This window comes from Panicum virgatum, chromosome 2N (genome assembly GCF_016808335.1).
Source record: "Panicum virgatum strain AP13 chromosome 2N, P.virgatum_v5, whole genome shotgun sequence".
Taxonomy (NCBI): domain Eukaryota; kingdom Viridiplantae; phylum Streptophyta; class Magnoliopsida; order Poales; family Poaceae; genus Panicum; species Panicum virgatum.
In genome coordinates, this window is record NC_053146.1 from 47,220,214 (window position 1) to 47,240,402 (window position 20,189).

General features: G+C 45.8%; 3 protein-coding genes across 5 annotated transcripts; all 3 read left to right on the forward strand.

Moving 5' to 3' along the window:
• Positions 1–84: 84 nt before the first annotated feature.
• On the forward strand, positions 85–2,024 carry LOC120660802 (protein transport protein SEC13 homolog B-like). Its single transcript, XM_039939440.1, has 2 exons — positions 85–263; positions 808–2,024. Exons 1-2 carry the CDS (start codon positions 141–143, stop codon positions 1,795–1,797), a joined length of 1,113 nt encoding a protein of 370 aa, XP_039795374.1. The 5' UTR covers positions 85–140; the 3' UTR covers positions 1,798–2,024.
• Positions 2,025–2,630: 606 nt separating this feature from the next.
• LOC120660803 lies at positions 2,631–8,103 on the forward strand. The gene is made up of 8 exons (XM_039939441.1): positions 2,631–2,966; positions 3,928–3,979; positions 4,065–4,113; positions 4,414–4,509; positions 7,088–7,141; positions 7,222–7,287; positions 7,563–7,641; positions 7,748–8,103. The coding sequence occupies exons 1-8, from the start codon at positions 2,724–2,726 to the stop codon at positions 7,823–7,825; spliced, it is 717 nt and encodes a 238-aa protein (XP_039795375.1). The 5' UTR covers positions 2,631–2,723; the 3' UTR covers positions 7,826–8,103.
• A 2,031-nt stretch (positions 8,104–10,134) lies between these two features.
• LOC120660804 (O-fucosyltransferase 35-like) lies at positions 10,135–16,520 on the forward strand. Of its 3 annotated transcripts, none has more exons than XM_039939443.1 (9): positions 10,135–10,867; positions 13,071–13,208; positions 13,307–13,376; positions 13,464–13,534; positions 13,621–13,709; positions 13,807–13,939; positions 14,016–14,248; positions 15,141–15,617; positions 15,828–16,520. In XM_039939443.1, the coding sequence occupies exons 1-9, from the start codon at positions 10,361–10,363 to the stop codon at positions 16,027–16,029; spliced, it is 1,920 nt and encodes a 639-aa protein (XP_039795377.1). In that variant the 5' UTR covers positions 10,135–10,360; the 3' UTR covers positions 16,030–16,520. The 3 variants fall into 3 exon arrangements, with proteins under 3 accessions (XP_039795377.1, XP_039795376.1, XP_039795378.1); XM_039939444.1 differs by having other exon boundaries at positions 10,162–10,867; positions 13,071–13,211; positions 13,310–13,376; positions 15,828–16,113; XM_039939442.1 differs by having other exon boundaries at positions 10,151–10,867; positions 13,307–13,534.
• The last annotated feature ends 3,669 nt before the right edge of the window (positions 16,521–20,189 follow it).

Below are 20,189 nucleotides of genomic sequence, written 5' to 3' on the forward strand. Positions count from 1 at the left end.
CTGAGAGAGTGACGAACGGCTGGCTGGGTTAAGCCCAGCCAGAATCACCCATCCGAACAGGGCAAAGGTCAGCACGCCTGTTGCCTCCAGCTGCCTTTGTGGGCTTCTCGTGGGCCTCCCGACGCGCGGCGCAGCGACGCATGCAAGTCCGCCCTCTCTCTTCTCCCCCCTCTTCCCTCTTGCTCGCTCGCTCGCTCGCTCGGCCGCCTTCTTTCCAAGCCGCGACGACAGGGGAGTGGCGCCGCCCTTCGCCGGCCGACGAGGTATGTCCGCCCTTTCCTTTCCCTTCCTTTCCTGCTGTGCGAAATCGAACACCCAAACCCCCAACGTGTGCTATTTTTATTCGGATCTGACCATGGATTTTACCTACTAACCTCGAATTTTTTTTTGCAAAAATTATTGGGTGTACATGTGTACACCCATTTCCTATACTGGGTTCGCCCCTGCCATACGAGATCTGGTTTTGTTTCCCGGGAATTTCTAGACTCGATAGAGACCTACCAGATGCGGATGTTCAGATCTGATATTCAGCACCATCCGATTTTGCCACTTGTTTAATGGTCTATAGCGTGATCTGAAAAGCTCCCTCATTTACGGTTTGAGCAAACTAGCGTTGTTATCCCGCACCATTGTTGGAGCTAAATAGTTTTTATTATCGGTGTTATGGTATTAGGATACTATTTTGTCATTTTTTTCAGTTCTTGTTTAGTGATGGAATCCAGTCATATTTGTTCTCTACTCCTTTCTATTTTTTAAGAAAGCATGGATGGAAAAGTTTACAATGTGTTTGTGGTTTGCTTCAATCAGGCAAGAGCCTGCAGTCGACACAATCCAGAACACGGAGATTTGGGCGTTGCTAGGTTTCGGCCCATTTGCAGGATGCCTCCCCACAAGATTGAAACTGGGCACCAGGATGTGGTGCATGATGTCGCAATGGATTACTATGGTAAGCGCATCGCAACAGCGTCCTCGGACAACACCATAAAGATCGTCGGCGTCAGTGGCACCTCGCACCAGCAGCTGGCCACCCTGAGCGGGCACCAGGGGCCGGTCTGGCAGGTTGCTTGGGCTCACCCCAAGTTTGGCTCATTGCTGGCCTCCTGTGGCTATGACGGCCGTGTGATCATATGGAAGGAAGGGGCCAAACCTGATGAATGGATTCAGGCACATACTTTCACTGAGCACAAGTCTTCTGTCAACTCCATTGCGTGGGCACCTCATGAGCTTGGGCTCTGCTTGGCTTGTGGCTCGTCTGACGGGAACATTTCAGTATTTACAGCTCGTGCTGATGGAGTTTGGGACACCACACGCATTGATCAGGCGCATCCAATTGGCGTAACTTCAGTTTCTTGGGCTCCAGCGATGGCTCCTGGTGCTCTGATCACCGCTGGAGCTTCTGGTCAGTTTGAGTATGTTCAGAAACTTGCATCTGGTGGCTGCGATAACACAGTCAAAGTCTGGAAGCTGCAAAATGGAAATTGGAGGATGGATTGTTTCCCTGCCCTGCAGATGCACAAGGACTGGGTGAGGGATGTGGCCTGGGCTCCAAACCTTGGCCTACCAAAGTCTACCATTGCCAGCGCGTCTCAGGATGGAACTGTTGTGATATGGACCGAGGCGAAGGAAGGTGAGCAATGGGTAGGCAGGATTTTGCATGACTTCAAAACCCCTGTGTGGAGGCTGTCCTGGTCCCTTACCGGGAATATTTTGGCTGCTTCTGATGGCAATAACAATGTGACCTTGTGGAAGGAAGCTGTTGATGGTGAATGGCAGCAAGTGACGACTGTTGAGCCATAGGTGTTTGGAGCTCAGTGTTGCCAGTAATATTTTTTTTGTTAACTCCAGTAATATTGAGATTTGTTATCTAATTTTGCTGTATGATGGTTTCCAAGATTTGGGCATCACTAACATCAGTGCACTCTTTCCTCTCTTCGCAATTGCTGTGCTGCTATTGTGTCTAGTAATCTGTACCTTGGATGGCGAGCACATTTCTGATATGAATGATATGTCCAGCAATTGTTAAATCTTATGTGACTCCATTCTTAGATTCCTAATAGGTTCTAATAGGTTGTAACTATTGTCTGAAGTTACTAAAAGATCGAATGAAACTTATCATACCAAATTTTCAAAGCGGGCGAGGAATTGAAATTGGGGCACAGTACATGATGACTCATCTTTATGTACCAAATTTGTGAATCAGTCTTGATTTAGAATCTATATGAATTAACCTGAAATTGGTTTTGATATATTCATACTTTCATAGTTACATCAAGTCATGTAGCGTTATGCTGTGTCGTTTCCAGCCCCCCTTTCTGGCGTTACACTAGCCTGTATGTGTGGATGGATGATTTGTATGCTTGCAATGGCAGCACATACCAATTGTTCTGTTTACAGTTTTACCCATTTGTGTGGGATTCTCAGTTTCTCACTGCGAAGTTCTTCTAATTCTACTGTCTCTCGAATTACCAAATCATCTGAAGAAACTCATTGACCTGCCGTAAAATCTCTCGATTGCCGAAATTATCAAGCTAAAATACACCGTGATATGGAGGAAACTGGGAACGAGATGCCAACACCGAATTGGTTTGAGGAGATTCCGAAGTCCAGACAATTTTCCAGTTTCCACTATCCCCCTATCTATCCATGGGCTTGGGCGGGGCGCGCCACCTGACAGGACACTAGTAACCTTCTTCTCTAAACCGCGGAGAGACCCGGCGCACAACATGTCATCGCCGTCGCCTCCGTCGTCGGCGCACTTCGCCACTGGGCTCCGGCCAGCACCGGCCGGCGCGCGCTCCTACCCCATTGGCTCGGCCGCCTACTTTTCAGCTGTCTCCCTGCGGGGTCTCCTCTTGCACCCCAGCGCCTCTAGGGTTCCCTCTGTCTCCTTCCGGCAATGGCCGTCGCCCCTCGCTGGAAGGTCGCGACTGCCGAGCGCTGCGCGGAGCTCCGGCGACCCTGGAGAGGTAATTTCCTCTTAACTTACTCGATTTTGATCAGTGGTGATGTACGAATTTTGGTTTCGGCTCGTTGGTTCGGGACAGTGCTCGTTAGTTCTTAACTGAATTTCCAATAAACTGAAGATATACGTGCTTTCCCGTTGGTATCTGTATTTAGAACAAAGTTGATTGCATGTGGAGGATTCATCTAGGCTCTAAATTTTATTGTGTCGATATGGTCGATCCATCAATGTGAAAATGTGAATTCATGTTGGACAATATGATTTCTCTAGCTTGTGAAGTCAGGAGTCAATTGCTAATTCTTGTGAGTCGAGACAGCATGTGCAATGTAGACTGGTAATAATATGAAGTGTTAAATTTCCCTTTACAAAAGAGATTTAGCAGTTTGCTCTGTTATTTCAGTTGTGCTCATATGATGTGAAAATGTGGGGACACTAACTGGGTTTTTTGCTACTATAAATGTTGTAGCTAATGATTAGTGTGGCATATTGTTAACAAAGACAAAGAGGTTTGAGTGGTTTTCCAGTCACCATATAATAATAATTTGGAAATGCATGTAGCAAGGTTAAAATATGATTTTTTACAGTGTGATGGGTGTAGAGTCACTTATTGTGCTTCTTGGATTACCAAGGTTACTTCAACTCTTCAAGTTACATTCTGTGTAACGAAAAGCATCTTGCAACCTTCAGATATGCCATTGCTCTAAACATATGCAGCACTTCTGCAATGCGGTTTTATCTTTTGTTCTATATACATTTATGGTGTTCTTGGTAAACAGAAAAGCCCTGAGATGCATGCTAATGTTTGTGTTAATCCTGCATACTAGTTTAAGTAAACTGTGAACCACTTCCACCAGTAAAACCTCGACGAGGGACTTTTCATAAGAAACTTTGATGATAAGATATTTTAGTTTGAGTACATTGGGTGATGTTATTTAGAAAATAATTGGCTTGCATTTCATTGTTAGATCAATGTGGATGATGTTGAAGGAACTGGGGAGCCACTAGGAAGTTCCACTGGTATGATATTTGTGACACGTACGAACTTAGCTTTATCAATTCATTTCTTCATAGGCCTGATTTGATCTATTTTTTCCCTGTACAGGTTCAGGAAAGAATGGGAAGGAGTCAACCAAAAGTTTCTCATCTAAAGAGTATTCACAGCTAACTGTAAATCCAAAAACCAGTGATGACAAAACTATTATTGTTTACGTTATCTAGGCCTCATGATAATTTATGTCATTTAGAATCTGGAAGAGTGGAAATAATAATAGTTGATTATGTAAGAAATTTTTATGGATCCATCTTGTTGAAGGCTGATCAATATGAAACTTCAAAAGACACCCTCATGAACAGTAAAACCTGTCCAGGCAGTGACATAGTATTTGATTCACTCTTTCAGTCTTATATTTCAAGTGGCATTATTGATCGTTTATTTCTGCCTGTGTTGCCAGGTTGCTAGAAAAACTGAAGAGATATGGCGCTGCTGGTGTTCTGTCATATGGGTTACTTAACACTGTCTACTATGTCACTGCATTTTTATTAGTTTGGTAAGGCATACATGGATATGTGACATCTTACTGCTACTATATGTGGACGTTTATTTTCACTGGGTACAATATTTTTACTACTTGAAACTAGCTAAATGCTTTGCTAGTGAGTAATGACGGGAATTGTTGATGTATTCCTCCAACCCTAGATGGGTGGGTATATATAGAACTTATACATGGGCCTCTAGATGGGCCACTATACACATGGCCTCAATATACTCCAACACCCCCCCACAGTCTGAACTACCGGCGCAGCGGTGTTCAAGACTGGACAACAAGAAAGCTAACACCCCCCCACAGTCTGAACAACCGACGCAGCGGTGTTCAAGACTGGACAACATGAGAGAACAAGTAGAGCACAAAAGGGCTAAGACCCCCCCCCCCCCCCCCCCCGCAACCACAACTAGCCACCGGCTACGTTGAGGCTGGATCGAAACTCCGAGAAGGTCGACGAGGGCAGCCCCTTCGTGAAGATGTCAGCAAACTGGGAGGTAGTCGGGACATGGAGTACCCGAACATCGCCGATGGCGACTCTGTCGCGCACGAAGTGTAGGTCGATCTCCACATGCTTCGTCCGCTGATGCTGGACAGGGTTGGTGGAGAGATACACGGCGCTGACGTTGTCGCAGTAGACGAGCGTGCTCTTGGCGAGCGGGCTGTGGAGCTCCGCCAAGAGCTGTCGCAGCCAGGACGCCTCTGCCACGCCGTTAGCGACAGCCCGGTACTCCGCCTCGGCACTGGAGCGGGAGACAACCGGCTGCCGCTTGGACGACCAGGAGATCAGGTTGCCGCCCAGGAAGACGGCGTAGCCAGAGGTGGAACGACGAGTGTCCGGGCAGCCAGCCCAGTCAGCGTCGGTGTAGACCACCAGCTCAGCAGTGGACGAGTGGTGAAGTACCAGGCCGAGGTCCACAGTGCCACGGACGTACCGGAGGAGACGCTTCAGCGCAGCAAGGTGTGACTCCCGGGGATCATGCATGTGGAGACAGATCTGCTGAAACAGCGTAGGTGAGGTCCGGCCTGGTGAAGGTGAGGTACTGCAAAGCGCCGGCCAGACTCCGGTAGGCTGTAGGGTCAGCCACCGGATCGCCCAGATCAGCAGACAGCTTCGCCTGAGTGTCGACTGGAGTGGAGCAGGGCTTGCAATCAGTCATCCCAGCCCGCTCCAGAATATCGAGGGCGTACTGCCGCTGGTGCAGAAGAAGACCAGACGGGCGAGGCTCAACAGTGACGCCAAGAAGTGGTGGAGCTGACCAAGATCCTTCATAGCGAACTCCTGCTGCAAAGAGGAAATGACACTCTGAAGCAACTGCTGACTGGAAGCTGTGAGCACAATGTCATCGACATATAGCAGCAGATATGCCGTCTCATCCCCACGGCGGTAGATGAAGAGAGACGTGTCAGACTTGGCCTCGGTGAATCCCAGTGTCATCAAGAACGTGGCGAACCGAGAGTACCAAGCCCGAGGAGCCTGCTTCAGTCCATAGAGAGACTTGTTGAGCCGGCAGACCATATCCGGACGACTCGAGTCCACAAATCCCGCTGGCTGAGAGCAGTAAACAGTCTCTGACAAGGTGCCGTGAAGAAATGCATTCTTCACGTCCAGCTGGTGCACAGGCCAAGTGCGCGAGAGCGCAAGTGAGAGGACTGTGCGCACCGTAGCGGGCTTCACGACCGGGCTGAAAGTCTCATCATAGTCCACACCAGGCCGCTGAGTGAACCCCCGGAGAACCCAGCGAGCCTTGTAGCGCTCCAGTGTGCCGTCAGCCCGACGCTTATGCGTCCAGATCCACTTGCCAGTCACCACATTGCAACCAGACGGACGCGGCACGAGATCCCACGTCTGGTTGGCAAGAAGAGCCGCATACTCCTCTTCCATCGCGCGACGCCAGTGAGGATCCGCCAAGGCGTCGCGGACAGAGGAGGGTACCGGAGAGACCCGCGGCTCTCCCTCGGTGGCGGAGAGAGTCGCGGCCTGGGACGCCATCCGCCGAGTCACCATGGGATGGATATGTCGAGGATCCCGATGGATGACCGGCGGGTGGTACACTTCCGGCTCGGCTCGAGAGGAAGCCGGAGCTGGCGGCGGCGGCGACGGCTCTGGTGTCGGCGTCGCAGGAGCCTCCGGAGCAGGAGGCGGCGCCGGTGTCGACGCTGAACGACGCCGGTACACCTGCATCGGCTCAGCGTACCGCTGTGGCGCCGGGTTCGGCGCCGAACGACGCCGGTACACCTGCACCGGCTGAGCGTACCGCTCAGGTGTAGTGGAAGGCACCGGGGCCGCGCGTGGCGCAGCGGGAGACACCGGGTCCGTGCGCGGCACGACCGGAGGTCCGGGGGCCGTGCGTGGCGCGACCGCGGGCACCGGGAGAGCATAATGACGGGAATTGTTGATGTATTCCTCCAACCCTAGATGGGTGGGTATATATAGAACTTATACATGGGCCTCTAGATGGGCCACTATACACATGGGCTCAATATACTCCAACAGTGAGAACAGTCTACAGAACTCAATGAAACAGTTGCAACTGCATTAGCATTGGGCAGAAAATTAATATCAGAATGATTTGCGTTTCAGGTTTTATTTTGCTCCTGCTCCTGGTAGGATGGGTTATGGAGCAGCAGTGGAGAGGTAATGATTGCAAATTATCTTTTCCTTTTTATTCTGCTTTCCCTGTTCCTACTGTAATGTCTTTTGACCTACGGAAGCAGATTTGTTAAACTAATGGCAATGGTGTGGGCTGGCAGTCAAGTTACAAAGATTCTTCGTGCTGGAGGGTGAGTCAAATACCCAACTTACAAACTTACATCGTTGGTTTAAAATTTGTTTCTCGTATCGGTTTATTAAGTCTATACGGAAACGGAGTTTCTTTTGCTGGTACCTTGAGGAGCATCTTGAAGCATATCTGTTTAAAATTTGTTTCTCGTATCGGTTTAGTAAGTCTATATGGAAACAGAGTTTCTTTTGCTGGTACCTTGAGGAGCATCTTGAAGCATATCTATTCACATTTGAAAGAATTTAGATTACATGTCCTTTTTGTTGTGTGTGCCAGGGCTCTTGCACTGGCTCCTTTTGTTGACAGAGGGTTGAGATGGTTCACAGTCAAGTTCAATTTCAAGTCAGAAGGGAGGGTAAAATACTAGAGCTTTGCTTGATTTTCCTAGTGGGTACCCGTTCATATTTCGTGCAATCTTCTAACGTGTGACGTGTCTTTGCATTACTCTCGCTGCAACGCAGGCTTTTGCGACAGTCGTAGGGTTCTGTTTTGCAATTGCTGCTGCACTGTTCTTTGGATTAACAGTACTTTGGGCATAGCGCACCTGCTTTTCTGACAAGTAATGAGGAACCATGAAGAGATGCTGTCCAGTAGAACCTGATTCAAATCAGTGCCGCGGTGGTCACACTACTAATAACCTTACATTGTCAGCTATGGTTGCTCACATCTTGTACGATTACCTGTTTTTGTGACTCGTCAGTGACCGCAAACACCTTGATCATACTAAGTGCATATTCATGTAAGGTCACTCCACAATTTGGAGGAAACGGAACAAGTCAAACAGCAATTTGATAAGCTGGCATCAGGTTTCGCACAATTGCTGTAAGCCTGAAATCTGGCGTTCTACACGCATGGCTATGACCCATGGGTAATGCGAGGCGCTGTCCTCGCGCGCGTATCGTTCAGAGCCCCGTAGAAGGCGTGGAGCTCCTCGAACTGCTTCAATGCCGCGGCACGGAGCGGAGAAGAAGTTGACAGGCAGCAGCAACAGCACCGCGGAGACTCCCGAGTACAGCGTGCGTCGTTACCAAAATCGGATTTGCAGGCAGTGCGAGGTCATTCAGAATCCGTAGTGTCCAATGTGTGTTTCAGTTGAGATTTGATGCTGCTCATGTCATGCGCGGAGAATGCCCCGGACAGCCCAGTGTCCGTTGGGCCGATTCCGATCCTTACCTGGTCTACCGCCGCTGCTGATGCCAACTAGTTCACCAGCCCTGGATGACTGGGCACGTTCCGGTCGGGTGTTAAAATAGTTCTTGCCGGAACCGGTTTGCTATTTGCAAATAGCGAACTACTTTAGGATTTCAGACCTGGGCAATTTTCCTAGAGCGAGCTTTGCTGCCAAGAACAGATGGATGGCGGTTTGGTGGCGCTGATCAGGGCGTTGTGGAGAGTGGAGAAAAGGTCGTGCAGGTTGGGAACATGCTCCACAGATCCTACATGGCTTGCAGGTTTGATACACGCGGACAGCGACGGATTTGTTTTTAGCGTTATTGAGGAGAACGGGTTAGATCAAAAGTAGTCGGTGCCATCGGAAATCAGATGTGATGGATTTGCGCGTTGTTGGCATGGTCGATACGAAGAGGACCTAAAAAAAGAGACATGGCGCTGCAATCTGCAACCATGATAAAACGCCCGTTGTCCCACCAACCATGATCCGCTACGTACGAGCATCTTCCTCCCGGTCCCGGTGCGAAGAGCCTTGAACCCGTTCTCCTCAATAACGCTAAAGACAGCGTGCGAGCATCTTCCTCCCGGTCCCGGTTGCCAAGCACAGTGAGGGTTGCAGTTCCAGACCGGCGACCCCCGAGACAGCGCGCCGCCCGCCCCCCGTCTCCTTCAGGACGGCGGCCCTGATGCGCGGCGCAGCTAAACCCGTGCTGGAGGATTGGTGGTGGGAGGGCCGCAGGCCAACCGCGTGCGGCGTGCCGCTTGAGCCGGGCGGGCGCCCGCCGCCAACGCTGACTTTGCCCAGCGCGCGCACACCTCTCTCTCCCCCGTGGAGCCCAGTCGGCAGTCGACCACACACTTCTCTCTCCAGCCTACCACTACCAGTATTCCTTTCCTTCCGGTACATTCCATTGGGGCGAACGGCGACTTGATTAGAATATAAAATATCTTTTCTAATACGCGCTCAAGGATGTTTGCGATTTTTTTAAGAAAAATATCCCGTAGATCAATCATTGACCTCCATAACCGGCAGCGCCGGATTCTCGATCGATCACAGTTCGATCGATCTCGTCCAGAAGAGCTAGATCCACGTGACCCCCACCCTGCATCCATCATTCCATCCCGGGTTCACAGGCACGGCCAGCACAAACAGCGGCAGCCCGCGCGTTCGTCTCGTGCAGCCGTTGCAACCCAGGGTTCCGTTGGTTGATTCACGCGGCGACGCCAGCCGAACCACCTTTCACAGACGCTCGGACAAACGGTTGGTGACGGCTCCTGCCTTTCGCTGACATAGTGACAAGGGGAAAAAAGGAGCAAAAAATCAGCTGAGGCTGCCTTTAGATCGCGAAATTTTTTGGGTTATGACACTGTAGCATGTTTCGTTTTTATTTGATAATTAATGTCCAATCATAGATTAATTAACGTCGTTAGATTCATCTCGTGGTAATCAGTCAGACTGTGTAGTTAGTTATTTTTTTAACTACATTTAATACTTCATGCATGTGTTGAAAAATTCGATGTGACGGAAAAATTTGGAACTTTTTGGGAACTAAACGCGGCCTGAGCCTGGCTGCGCGATCTCAGTACGCATCGCGCGGCAGGAAAGGGAAATCTGCATCTGCGTTCGTACGAGCGCGCGCCGACGCGTCCAAATGGCAGGACCGTAATTACCGCGACCGTTTCCGAGGCGAGCGTCTCCCTCCCCGTCCCGGTCTCCCACTACGCGCCCGCCTTCCCGTCGCCACACTCGCTAGCGGTTCGCTCCTCCTCACTTCCCCACCGAGCTCCATTAATGGCGCCTCCCCTAATCACGCTATAATAGCCCAGGCGCGGGAGACCACGTGAGAGCCGGGGAGGAAAAAAGCTAGCGCCGCGTCCTGGAGGCTGGGCCGGCGCTTCCCCGCATGGGGTACCAGCCCATGCCCGGCGGCGCCGCCGGTGCCGGGACCTCGGGCGGCGGCGGGGGCGCGGACCACCTGCACAGCCACCACCACCACCACCAGCGCCTGCACAGCCCCCGCGTGGCCGCCGGGGGCTCCTCGATGACGCGCCGGGCAAACTCGTTCAAGCGCGGCGGCGGCGGCGAGATCGAGCTCCAGATCGGCTCCCCGCGCTCTCCGAGGTGCGACGGCCTCGGGAGCCCGCCCGGGGACGCCGCCGAGCCGTCCGCCGCCGGCCTCCACCACCACCAGAACAGCAACCTCCGGTTCCGGCTCTTCAAGCGCCCGGGCTCCGGCGCCGGCGCGGTCGACGCCGGCCTCGGCCTCGGGCTGGGGATCCGGGAGAGGAGGAAGCTCGGGAACGTGCTGTTCCTCGCCTTCTGCGGCGTGTGCTTGCTCCTTGGCGTCGGCAAGATCTGGGCGGGCGGGTGGTTCGCGCTCCCTGCCGACGACAAGCACGCGGATTTGCAGGTATGGGAACCGGAAAATTTTCCTGCGCATTCAGCTGCTATCTGCCGAATTTTCTTCATCAACTGCTCGTTGTGTTTCGTTCAGAGAAGAGCGCCTCCTTCCTTGTGTCCGGGGAGAGTTCCAAATTTTTAGTTAAACATCCTTATCCGAACTTGAAACTTGAATAAATGATGCTCCCAGCCTACGAGTTACTAGTTCAGTTACTTGCAAGCTCTGGGGTCTCTTAGCGGAAAGCATCACTATTTCTGAATTCATTTTACAGTTGCCACTTTGCACACAATTTATGATCTTGGCATTCCCAATTGTAACATTGCATTTGGCGAGCCTAGTAATTTCCAACTATAATTTCACGAGATGGGATTTGGAGAAATATGATGGGACCTGCACTCGTAGTTTTGATACTAGAAATCAGTGTGATGAGCCTCCTGAGAGATACAAGACACTGCCACACTGGTCCATCAAACTTCTCAGATAGGTATGGCCGTATGGGTGAGTAAACGTTTGCACTTTGGGACGGTTTCACTGTTATTCACTGGCATGGCTATTTACAGTTGGTTGCTGTGGGTTGTTTGTGCACCTTTGTTTTCTTCTCTCAAGACACCCCTAATGTCTCATGTACACATTTTTTTCCTTGGCCATTGTCTTTACATGCCCTAGGTACGCATATGATAATACAAAATATGTGAACTGATTGTTTAGGCTTATAAAGTGAGAATTCCTTACTGAATACTGCCCATAGCAAGATGCAACCATCTTATTCCTTCTCATCATTAACTGGAGCAGTGCCCTTATCTCGCTATTTAATCAATTGATCTAATCTAACCGTCTATTTCTAAGGGTACTTTTATTATTAGCTTGTCAATTTCTCATGAGTGCCCATGTTGAGGATAATTACATATATCTAGTTAACAATCCATCCCCGTGCTGAGCAGTCTCCTATGCCATCAATCCCACCCTTCTCATGAGTCCGCCTTTCTCTCCCGCCATGCAAACCATAAATGTCGCAAAACCCTATTCCATTGTGCCATTGCACGGGCTCAGTCCTGCCGTAACCCATGTGATGTCATGGCCAATGGGTCACGGTCGTTTTGGATGTTCCGCTTTTGTTGATCTTGGACCCACAGCTTCTTGTTCAGTCATTGACCGTGCACGCCTGCACAGTGCACAATAGAGCAACATTGCCTCTATCCACTTCAAGAGGAAGACAGACTCTGTCACCGTTTTGGCTTCTTATTAGCTACCTAGACTATTCAGCTGATTGATGGGCCCATGCACTAGGATTCCATTCAAGTTCAATTCTACTTGTTACATAGATCATCATGTTTGGCTCACCTGAACCAAAACAATGTTTATCTGAAAACAGTGTTTGATTGAGCCTACTTGCAAGGTGGTCTCATGCCCCTGCCTCGATCCAGTGCGCCGCCATCTGCCAGCATTAGGAGGAAGAGGAACTCCAGCATGAAGAGGAATAATGGAACCAAAGAGGCTCCATGGAAATAGGAAGACAATGAGCGTGTGAATAGAAATGAGTGGAAAGAACCAAGTGGATTAGAAAGCGGAAAAAGCTGAATTTGACCTTTTAGGTCCACAGGTTTACTAGTATGTCATGTTATTTTTTGACTCCCATGATACTCAGAAGGGGAAGAGTATCATATAATCAATCCAAACCATCAGAAGAGAGGGATTGGATAGCCCGTATCAATTTGACGGCACTGTAAATGTCCTCAGTTTGATTTGATTAATTACCAATTTCAGAAATTTTCCTGTAAGGTTCTGTAGTGTTACCTTAACTCTAGCTAAATCATAAGTTAAGATTGTTCGGGCATGGCTATAGTTTCTTTTCAATCATGTTATATTGTTATGTATGCTCTGAGCTTATCACCATTGTGTGAACATTTCATGAAGTCTTCTGTAGCCTGACATTACTAGGGGTGTTAATTGGTGACCCTTAGGTGCACCTCCAATTATCTTTAGTTCAAAGTTTTGTACTACTTTTTCAAAATGAGATCTCAATTTGAAAAAGTAGTGCAAAATTTTGAACTAAAGAGGGTTGGAGGTGCACCTAAGGATTACCAATTAACACCCCTAGGCATTACTACAGTTAATCCGAAATTATTGTATGATCTGGATAGTACATTTAGAATTAGGAAATATAATGTTCAGTATTATAATGTAAAATGTCTGCATTTGTACATGTTTCTAGGATCTCTCTATCTCCTTCTCCAGTGATGAAGGGCATCAAGTTGATTATCACTCAGGATACATGGGTGCAAAAGAAAGTGACAGGACTTTGATGACAGTTGAATCTAACATTGGTGGAAGAGGAGACAGCATCGCTGAGGCTAGTAGTATATCTCTGCCTAAGTGCCTAGACATGTCCTTTAATTGGCAATGATTTGTGGAAAGTAACTATCTTTTTTTTTTGGGTGCTTCATGCAGGACTTTGATGTCTGGTCTCAGCCAAGCAGTGTAAATTTTAGACAATGCATTGTTTCAAACTCTCATAAAAGTAAGTTTGTTTGTGTGGCAGTAATATGTCTAACCTTTCTTCTGGCGTCTGTCAACATGATTTGGTCTCTTGTTCTTAATTTTGTAGAGCAAGATTCTCATACAAATGGTTACATTCTCATAAATGCAAATGGAGGTTTGAATCAAATGAGATTTGGGGTGCGATTACTATCCTATATATCAGTTTTAGGTTACTATCCGTATTTGATGGCTGATATCTGATGACATTGTCCTGTGCGTTGCAGATATGCGATATGGTTGCTGTTGCTAAGATCCTGAAGGCAACACTGGTTTTACCTTCGCTTGATCATACATCCTACTGGGCAGATGATAGGTTGGGATCTTCAACCACAAGCTTCTTATCTCTAATCAACTCTAGACTTGTTAATCAATGCTATCATTGTACTCATTCGCATTTCTTCATTCACTAGTGAATTTAAGGACCTTTTCAACTGGAGGTATTTCATCGAGTCACTGAAAGAAGACATTGATATTGTTGAGACGCTGCCCCCTGAATATAGTAACATTGAACCTTTGGCTAAAGCTCCGATATCTTGGTCAAAGGTTGAAACTAGATATCTGCTTATAGTTTATATTGATATATGATGAAAGCACTGACTCAGTGATGTATTCTGGGCAGGTGAATTATTACAGAGATGAAATACTCCCTCTTTTGAAGAAACACAAAGTCATTTACTTTACACATACAGATTCTCGCCTGGCTAACAATGGTCTTCCTAGTTATATTCAGAAATTAAGATGCCGAGTTAACTATGTATCTTTGAAGTATTCTCATACAATTGAAGATCTTGGTACTACCTTGGTTTCAAGGATGCGTCAAGATGGAAGCCCATATCTTGCACTCCATCTAAGGCAAGATACTTGATCTCAGGATGCTTTTGTGTTGAACTTATTAACTGTTGTTTTCTGTGCCTAATTAGTGCTTTCAGTTGTTTTTCTTAATTACAACTATTTTCCTTGTACTGTTGTTTTGACATCTGCAACAATAGGTGGATTGAAATCTTTGTTTGTCTATCCCCAAAATATTCAATGGTAAAGCTTGGAATTATTATGTTGTCTCTTTAAAGAAATATAATCGAGCTTGGAAAACTGCAACTACTGTGGGTCACTCTGTAATGTTTTTATAGATAAAGTGTTATTGCATATGAGTATATGATGGGTGATCTTAAACTGGCATGCTGCTTGACAGGCTTTTTCATGGAACCATCTTATCGAGCAAAGCTTTCGATTGCGTCAATCATTAATCAGTATAAAAATTTGAAGTGAAATTTTAGCCATAAGTTCTTGGAACCGCAGAAGGAACCATTCTGCAAAATTATGGTGCCAGATTTCCAAAGCCTTTTAAGCTATTCAATCGAAGCAGAAATTTCACTTGAAGTCCTTTTATAATCATACTAAATGCAGCTTATTACTGAACTCTCTAGCTGCACCTTCTAGCACAATGATGTTAAATCATGTATTAACATACTGTATAGGGGTGTCAATTGGTGACCCTTAGGTGCACCTCCAACCCTCTTTAGTTCAAAATTTTGTACTACTTCTCCAAAATGAGATCTCATTTTGAAAAATGAAAAATTAGTACAAAATTTTGAACTAAAGAGGATTAGAGGGGCACTTAAGGATCATCAATTGACACCCCTAATACTGTAGTACTTATGCACAAAAGATGCACTGCTATTTATTAAATGATACATTTCAGGCTTTGCTCAGTTGGTTAACGTGTGTCAATTTTGATGTTTTGTAGGTATGAGAAAGACATGCTAGCTTTTACTGGTTGCAGCCATAGCTTGACACCATTAGAAGACAAGGAATTGCGTAAGATGCGTTATGAGGTAAGTCACTGGAAAGAGAAAGAAATCAATGCTACTGAGCGAAGAAGCCTTGGTGGCTGTCCTTTGACTCCAAGTGAAACTTCACTTTTACTCAAAGGATTGGGTTTCTCACAAAGCACTAGAATTTACTTGGTTGCTGGTGAAGCTTTTGGCAATGGAAGCATGAAGGCTCTGGTGGATGATTTTCCCAATATTTATTCTCATTCTACATTGGCGACAGAAAAGGAACTTGCACCCTTTAAAAACCATCAGAATATGCTTGCTGGTCTTGACTACATTGTGGCTCTCCAGAGTGATGCCTTTATTTACACTTACGATGGAAATATGGCAAAAGCTGTACAGGGCCATCGACGTTTTGAGAACTTCAGAAAGACTATTAACCCAGACAGGTAACACATATTCCTTAGTGTAGCATGCTACAGTGATTTTTTTTTTGCACCAAATGAGCCTATAGCCTAGTGATATGTGTTGCAAACCACAGCTCTCCTGCGTGGTTCGAGAAAAATATTGTCGCAAACAAGTGGTCGTAAAATTCCTCAAATGTGCTTTATTCTGAGTTCCACCTTTTTTTCCTGAATATCTTATTATCTGCCCGGCAGGATGAGTTTTGTGAACCTGGTAGATGAATTTGATGAAGGAAGAGTGCCCTGGGATATGTTCAGCTCAGAAGTGAAAAGATTACACAAAGATAGAATAGGTGTTCCATATTTTAGGGAGCCTGGAGAATTCCCAAAGCTAGAAGAGTCTTTCTTTGCAAACCCCTTGCCTGGCTGTATATGTGAGAAACATAGTGAAGAATGAAACGATTCTTTCCGGGCATCTCTTAAGCCAGAAGATATCGACCTCTGCCTCTTGCCAGATATTATGGGCACCGTTGTTGAGTCATGATCTGCGAATCCATTCTAAACAACAGTTGAGATACAGTGCACTGGGATGTCTTTTTCAGCTTCAGCCCTTACTGGAGTTCAAAGCATTAAGGACAGTGATGTTTTGCAGATTGCAGGTCCGTCAATCATTTTCACACGACTATAGTATGTGAGTGGTTATGCCTATCACATTTGCTGCAAGCGGTACATAAATGGTACATATAGCTGAGATTATCCTTGTGGCTTTCTTGTAATTTTCCACTTCTGCTTTATTTGATTATTTGGGGGAACTGCGCAGCCAGATTTGCAGATATAATGTTATATACAGATCCAATGGAGTCATTCAGAAATGTAGCTACAAATTTTGATTGTGTCTACAGCCATACTTTCTATGCTCAGGAAAGCAATCTGACTTACCGTGCAAACTGTATCTGCTTCCATATCCAACTCCCCGTGCTCCCATTTTGAATTTGCAATATGCATTGTTAAACTTTTTTACTTGATACATAAATATTGTGGTTCGGTTTTGATATCCTGTATATAGTAACCTGCATCTTTTTCATCTAAAAGAATTAATAAAGAATTATGTCATCGTTACAGTTTGGGTTTGCTGCAATTTTATCCAATAATGATGTTTTAGTATGATATCTGCCCTACCTAGACCCAGTGGAAACTTCACTGATACCACAAAAGTCTGGTAACCACGTCTGCCTCGCCTCCATCATCCCCGTCTTCATTCTAATCTTCATTGCCTCTAGCCTCTAGGGTTCAAAATGGATAGGTATCTTAAGTTTTTTTCTTTATCCAAAATTTTTACAGCAGTTTATGAAAACTAAATAAATCCAACAAACCCATTCATGACCTTGTCACCCAATCTCCATACCAAATAAACCTATGTCCAAATTTTCTACTTCCTATTCATCGGAAAACCAATTCCATGTAAAAAATTGCCCTATCATTTTTTACTCCACAAAATTCATAAAAAAAAGTAAAATCCCGTAAACCATGTTTAGCCTTACCCATTCTACTCCGAGCCCGAATAAATTCATATTCATCCAAACTTTAGGTTTTTCCATCCGAGTCTTCCATTTCAAACCTCGAACATCCTTCTTTTTCTAGAAACACTATCATATCCAAACCTCGCTAGCTTCCACCTATCCTTCTAATAGGGCATTCTTTGTTAAATATGTTCACTTGCATGCTCATTAGTTTATTTTAATGTTGCGAGGAAGTTGATGGGAAGTCAAAAGCTTGGATCTTGACTGTTGCGAAGCTCCCTTATTAGAAGTGAAGCAAAGCAAACAACAAGGCAGGTCCTAGTTCCCCTTGATCCATTGATAGAGAGAGTTACAAGTTTTGGCAAGTAATTATTTGACACGTATTATTGCATTATATTTCCAACGTATTTTAAAAATTTAGAGGTGAATCTGTAAATTGGGTCCCCTCTACGGTGCAGAGGTGCCGCCCCCCTGTCTTTCACACGTCCACTTCGTCGTTGTTACCACTCCAGATCGCGTACACACCCTGGGTAGTGACAACACCAAATTGCCGCGCGGGGGGGTGGGGGGGAGGCCGGGATGGATTCCCACCAAATATATTCTAGGGAGCTTCTAGCTGCTCAGAAAAATCATGGGTTCACCAGTTTTACAAAGCGAGAAATGTACCAAAAGGTAGTGAAGATTACATACTTCCACACATACCTTCTACTATGCTCGTGGCAGATTTGGAAACCTCGCAATGAGGTGATCTTCAGAGGAGCAGAGCCGCCTCTCCTCGACTCCTGCTGGCGTGCAAGAAGTATGACTTTGGCGCTGCCGACTGCCGCGCCCAGATCAAAGAATAGTAGAAGCCTGGTGCCACAATGCCAGTTCATTAAACTACTCAGTAGCCTGGACAAGTTTTTGCTGCTTATTCTATTGGATAGAAGCAACTAACTATGATCAGCTGATGGCTTTTTGATATCAATCTAATCACCACAACTAGCCCTAGAAAAAAAGACTTAGGATGAAGTGCAACATACAACACAAAGCACAATTTAGAGGTGATATGATCACATGAATAAATAATGCTGGAAACTAGTAATAAGGTACATGTAGTTTGCCATGTAAAGGTTATACCTGGTGACAAGCTAGATGATGCCTTAGAGCTCCCAAGGATCAACATCATAGGGACATCAACCAGCAGGATATGAACCCTTAGTTGCGGTTCTTGATCTGCAATCTTGGTGTGCCGAGTATCATCCTAGCTTCAGGATTCCTCAAGAGTCCCTAGATGTGTTTGTCTTTGACTGATGGCCAAAAGTTGCAGGGCATGCATGTCTTGTACTTAAGCTGCAGGGCATGCATGTCTTGTAGAAACCCTAGGTCAGTGTGCCTGACGGCGTGCGACATGACGACGTGTGGTGGGGATTAGTGCTGCGTTGTCCCTTTTGGCTTCGTGGTGCAAACCCTCCTTGTTCTGGAATCTTCCCTACAAATTTACTATATTCTTGTGGTTTGCTTGGGTGGGAAAATGAGGCCATCAGGAAGCCGACGTCGTGATGGTTCATTGGGTGCCTTGACTGCCTTCCCTGTTTTGGCCTGGTGACTCCATTATTCTGGGTGAGGATCTTGTCCAGAACCCCTTGAATTTCTGGCTCCAAGATTGTCTGACTGTATTTTTTACCTGATTTGCAACATGTTTTGAGAAAAGCACAAGTTGTCGAAATCTCTAGTTCATAGACAATAATAAATAAATATGCATTCAGCTAAGCGTAGAAGGTTAAAATAACGAGCATCAACACATCCCCATGATTTGTTTTACTTGGTCATCCCTAGAAATATAAAGTGATAAGACAAAGCTACTCCTGGTGTAAACAACTCAAGAAACAAAAAAGCAAGCTAATAAATATATAACTAGACCAAATCATCTCAATAGTAAAAATTAAGTAAATTAAAGGGTAGCCCAATTCATTGCCTGGTCCTATTGTCTCAAGCCTTGAGGCGCGCCAAGATTTTCAGGCTAGCACTTTATAATTGTTTTTATTTTTACAAAAGAAAAATGAAACCATAAGAACCTATCTTAGGATTAAGGTCTGGCAAAAAGCACTTCTCACAGGCACAATCTCAAATATTTGAGATTGCTAAAGTTTTGTTAAAAAGGATAAAGGCTATATCTAGAGCTTGAGAAGATACTATAGTGAATCATTCTAAGTGAGAAGATGTTGTGGCTTAAAATCTAGTTCCTCATGGAATTATTAAGGACTATGAAAGAGGCCTAGAAAAAGAGATATGATGTTTGGGGGAAAACACAAGGGGAGAAAAATTAGAGAAAAATAGAAAAAGTGGACATGTGCAAACGAAAGAACAATTCTTTGTTACCAGATTGCATATGGTAGGAGATACTACTAATAATATATGCTATTCTTGATTCTTTTCCGCCTTTAACTGATGAGTAGCTATTACTTCTCTCCTCCCCAAGCTTGAGCCTATGAACTTCTTCTATGCTCCTATTTCTGAATAAAGTTCTCCAATAGGTGTCTTGCTGTCTTCTAGCTCCACATGGCGCTGAAGTTGTTAGTTCCTCTCCTTCGGAGTTTGAGTTGTTGCCTGAATTCAGGATGATAAATATCTGTAGAACGGGTTGTGGACAAAGGCAGACATGTAATATACAACTTTTTAATTTGGGAGGACACAAGCAAACTTTTGCACGTACTCGACATGATATACAACAATGCACGGGTAGAAAAGACTAGAAACTATAGATGAGACAAGGAATGGCCAAATATTCACGAATTTCTTAGTTTAAGAAAGCAAATAAGGGGTTTAAAAAGATTTAATATTTTTCAGAAAAGAAAATAAAAGGAACTATCCTGAATTTCCTAGTTTATCTTAGCTCAAAAGCATCGGTTGAATTATAAAGTCAATCCATGTTAATTAGCAAGCACCTTCCACATCTATCAAATCAAGATCCATCCAAGAAGATAAAATTATTGTGAGTTGAGTTTGCTGGGTCAAGACTATAGATTTAACTTAACTCAAATAAAGCAAGCATAAAAACATAACATTTATAGCAATCCTAAAGGAAGCCAGCATAAAAATCATACCATTAATAGAA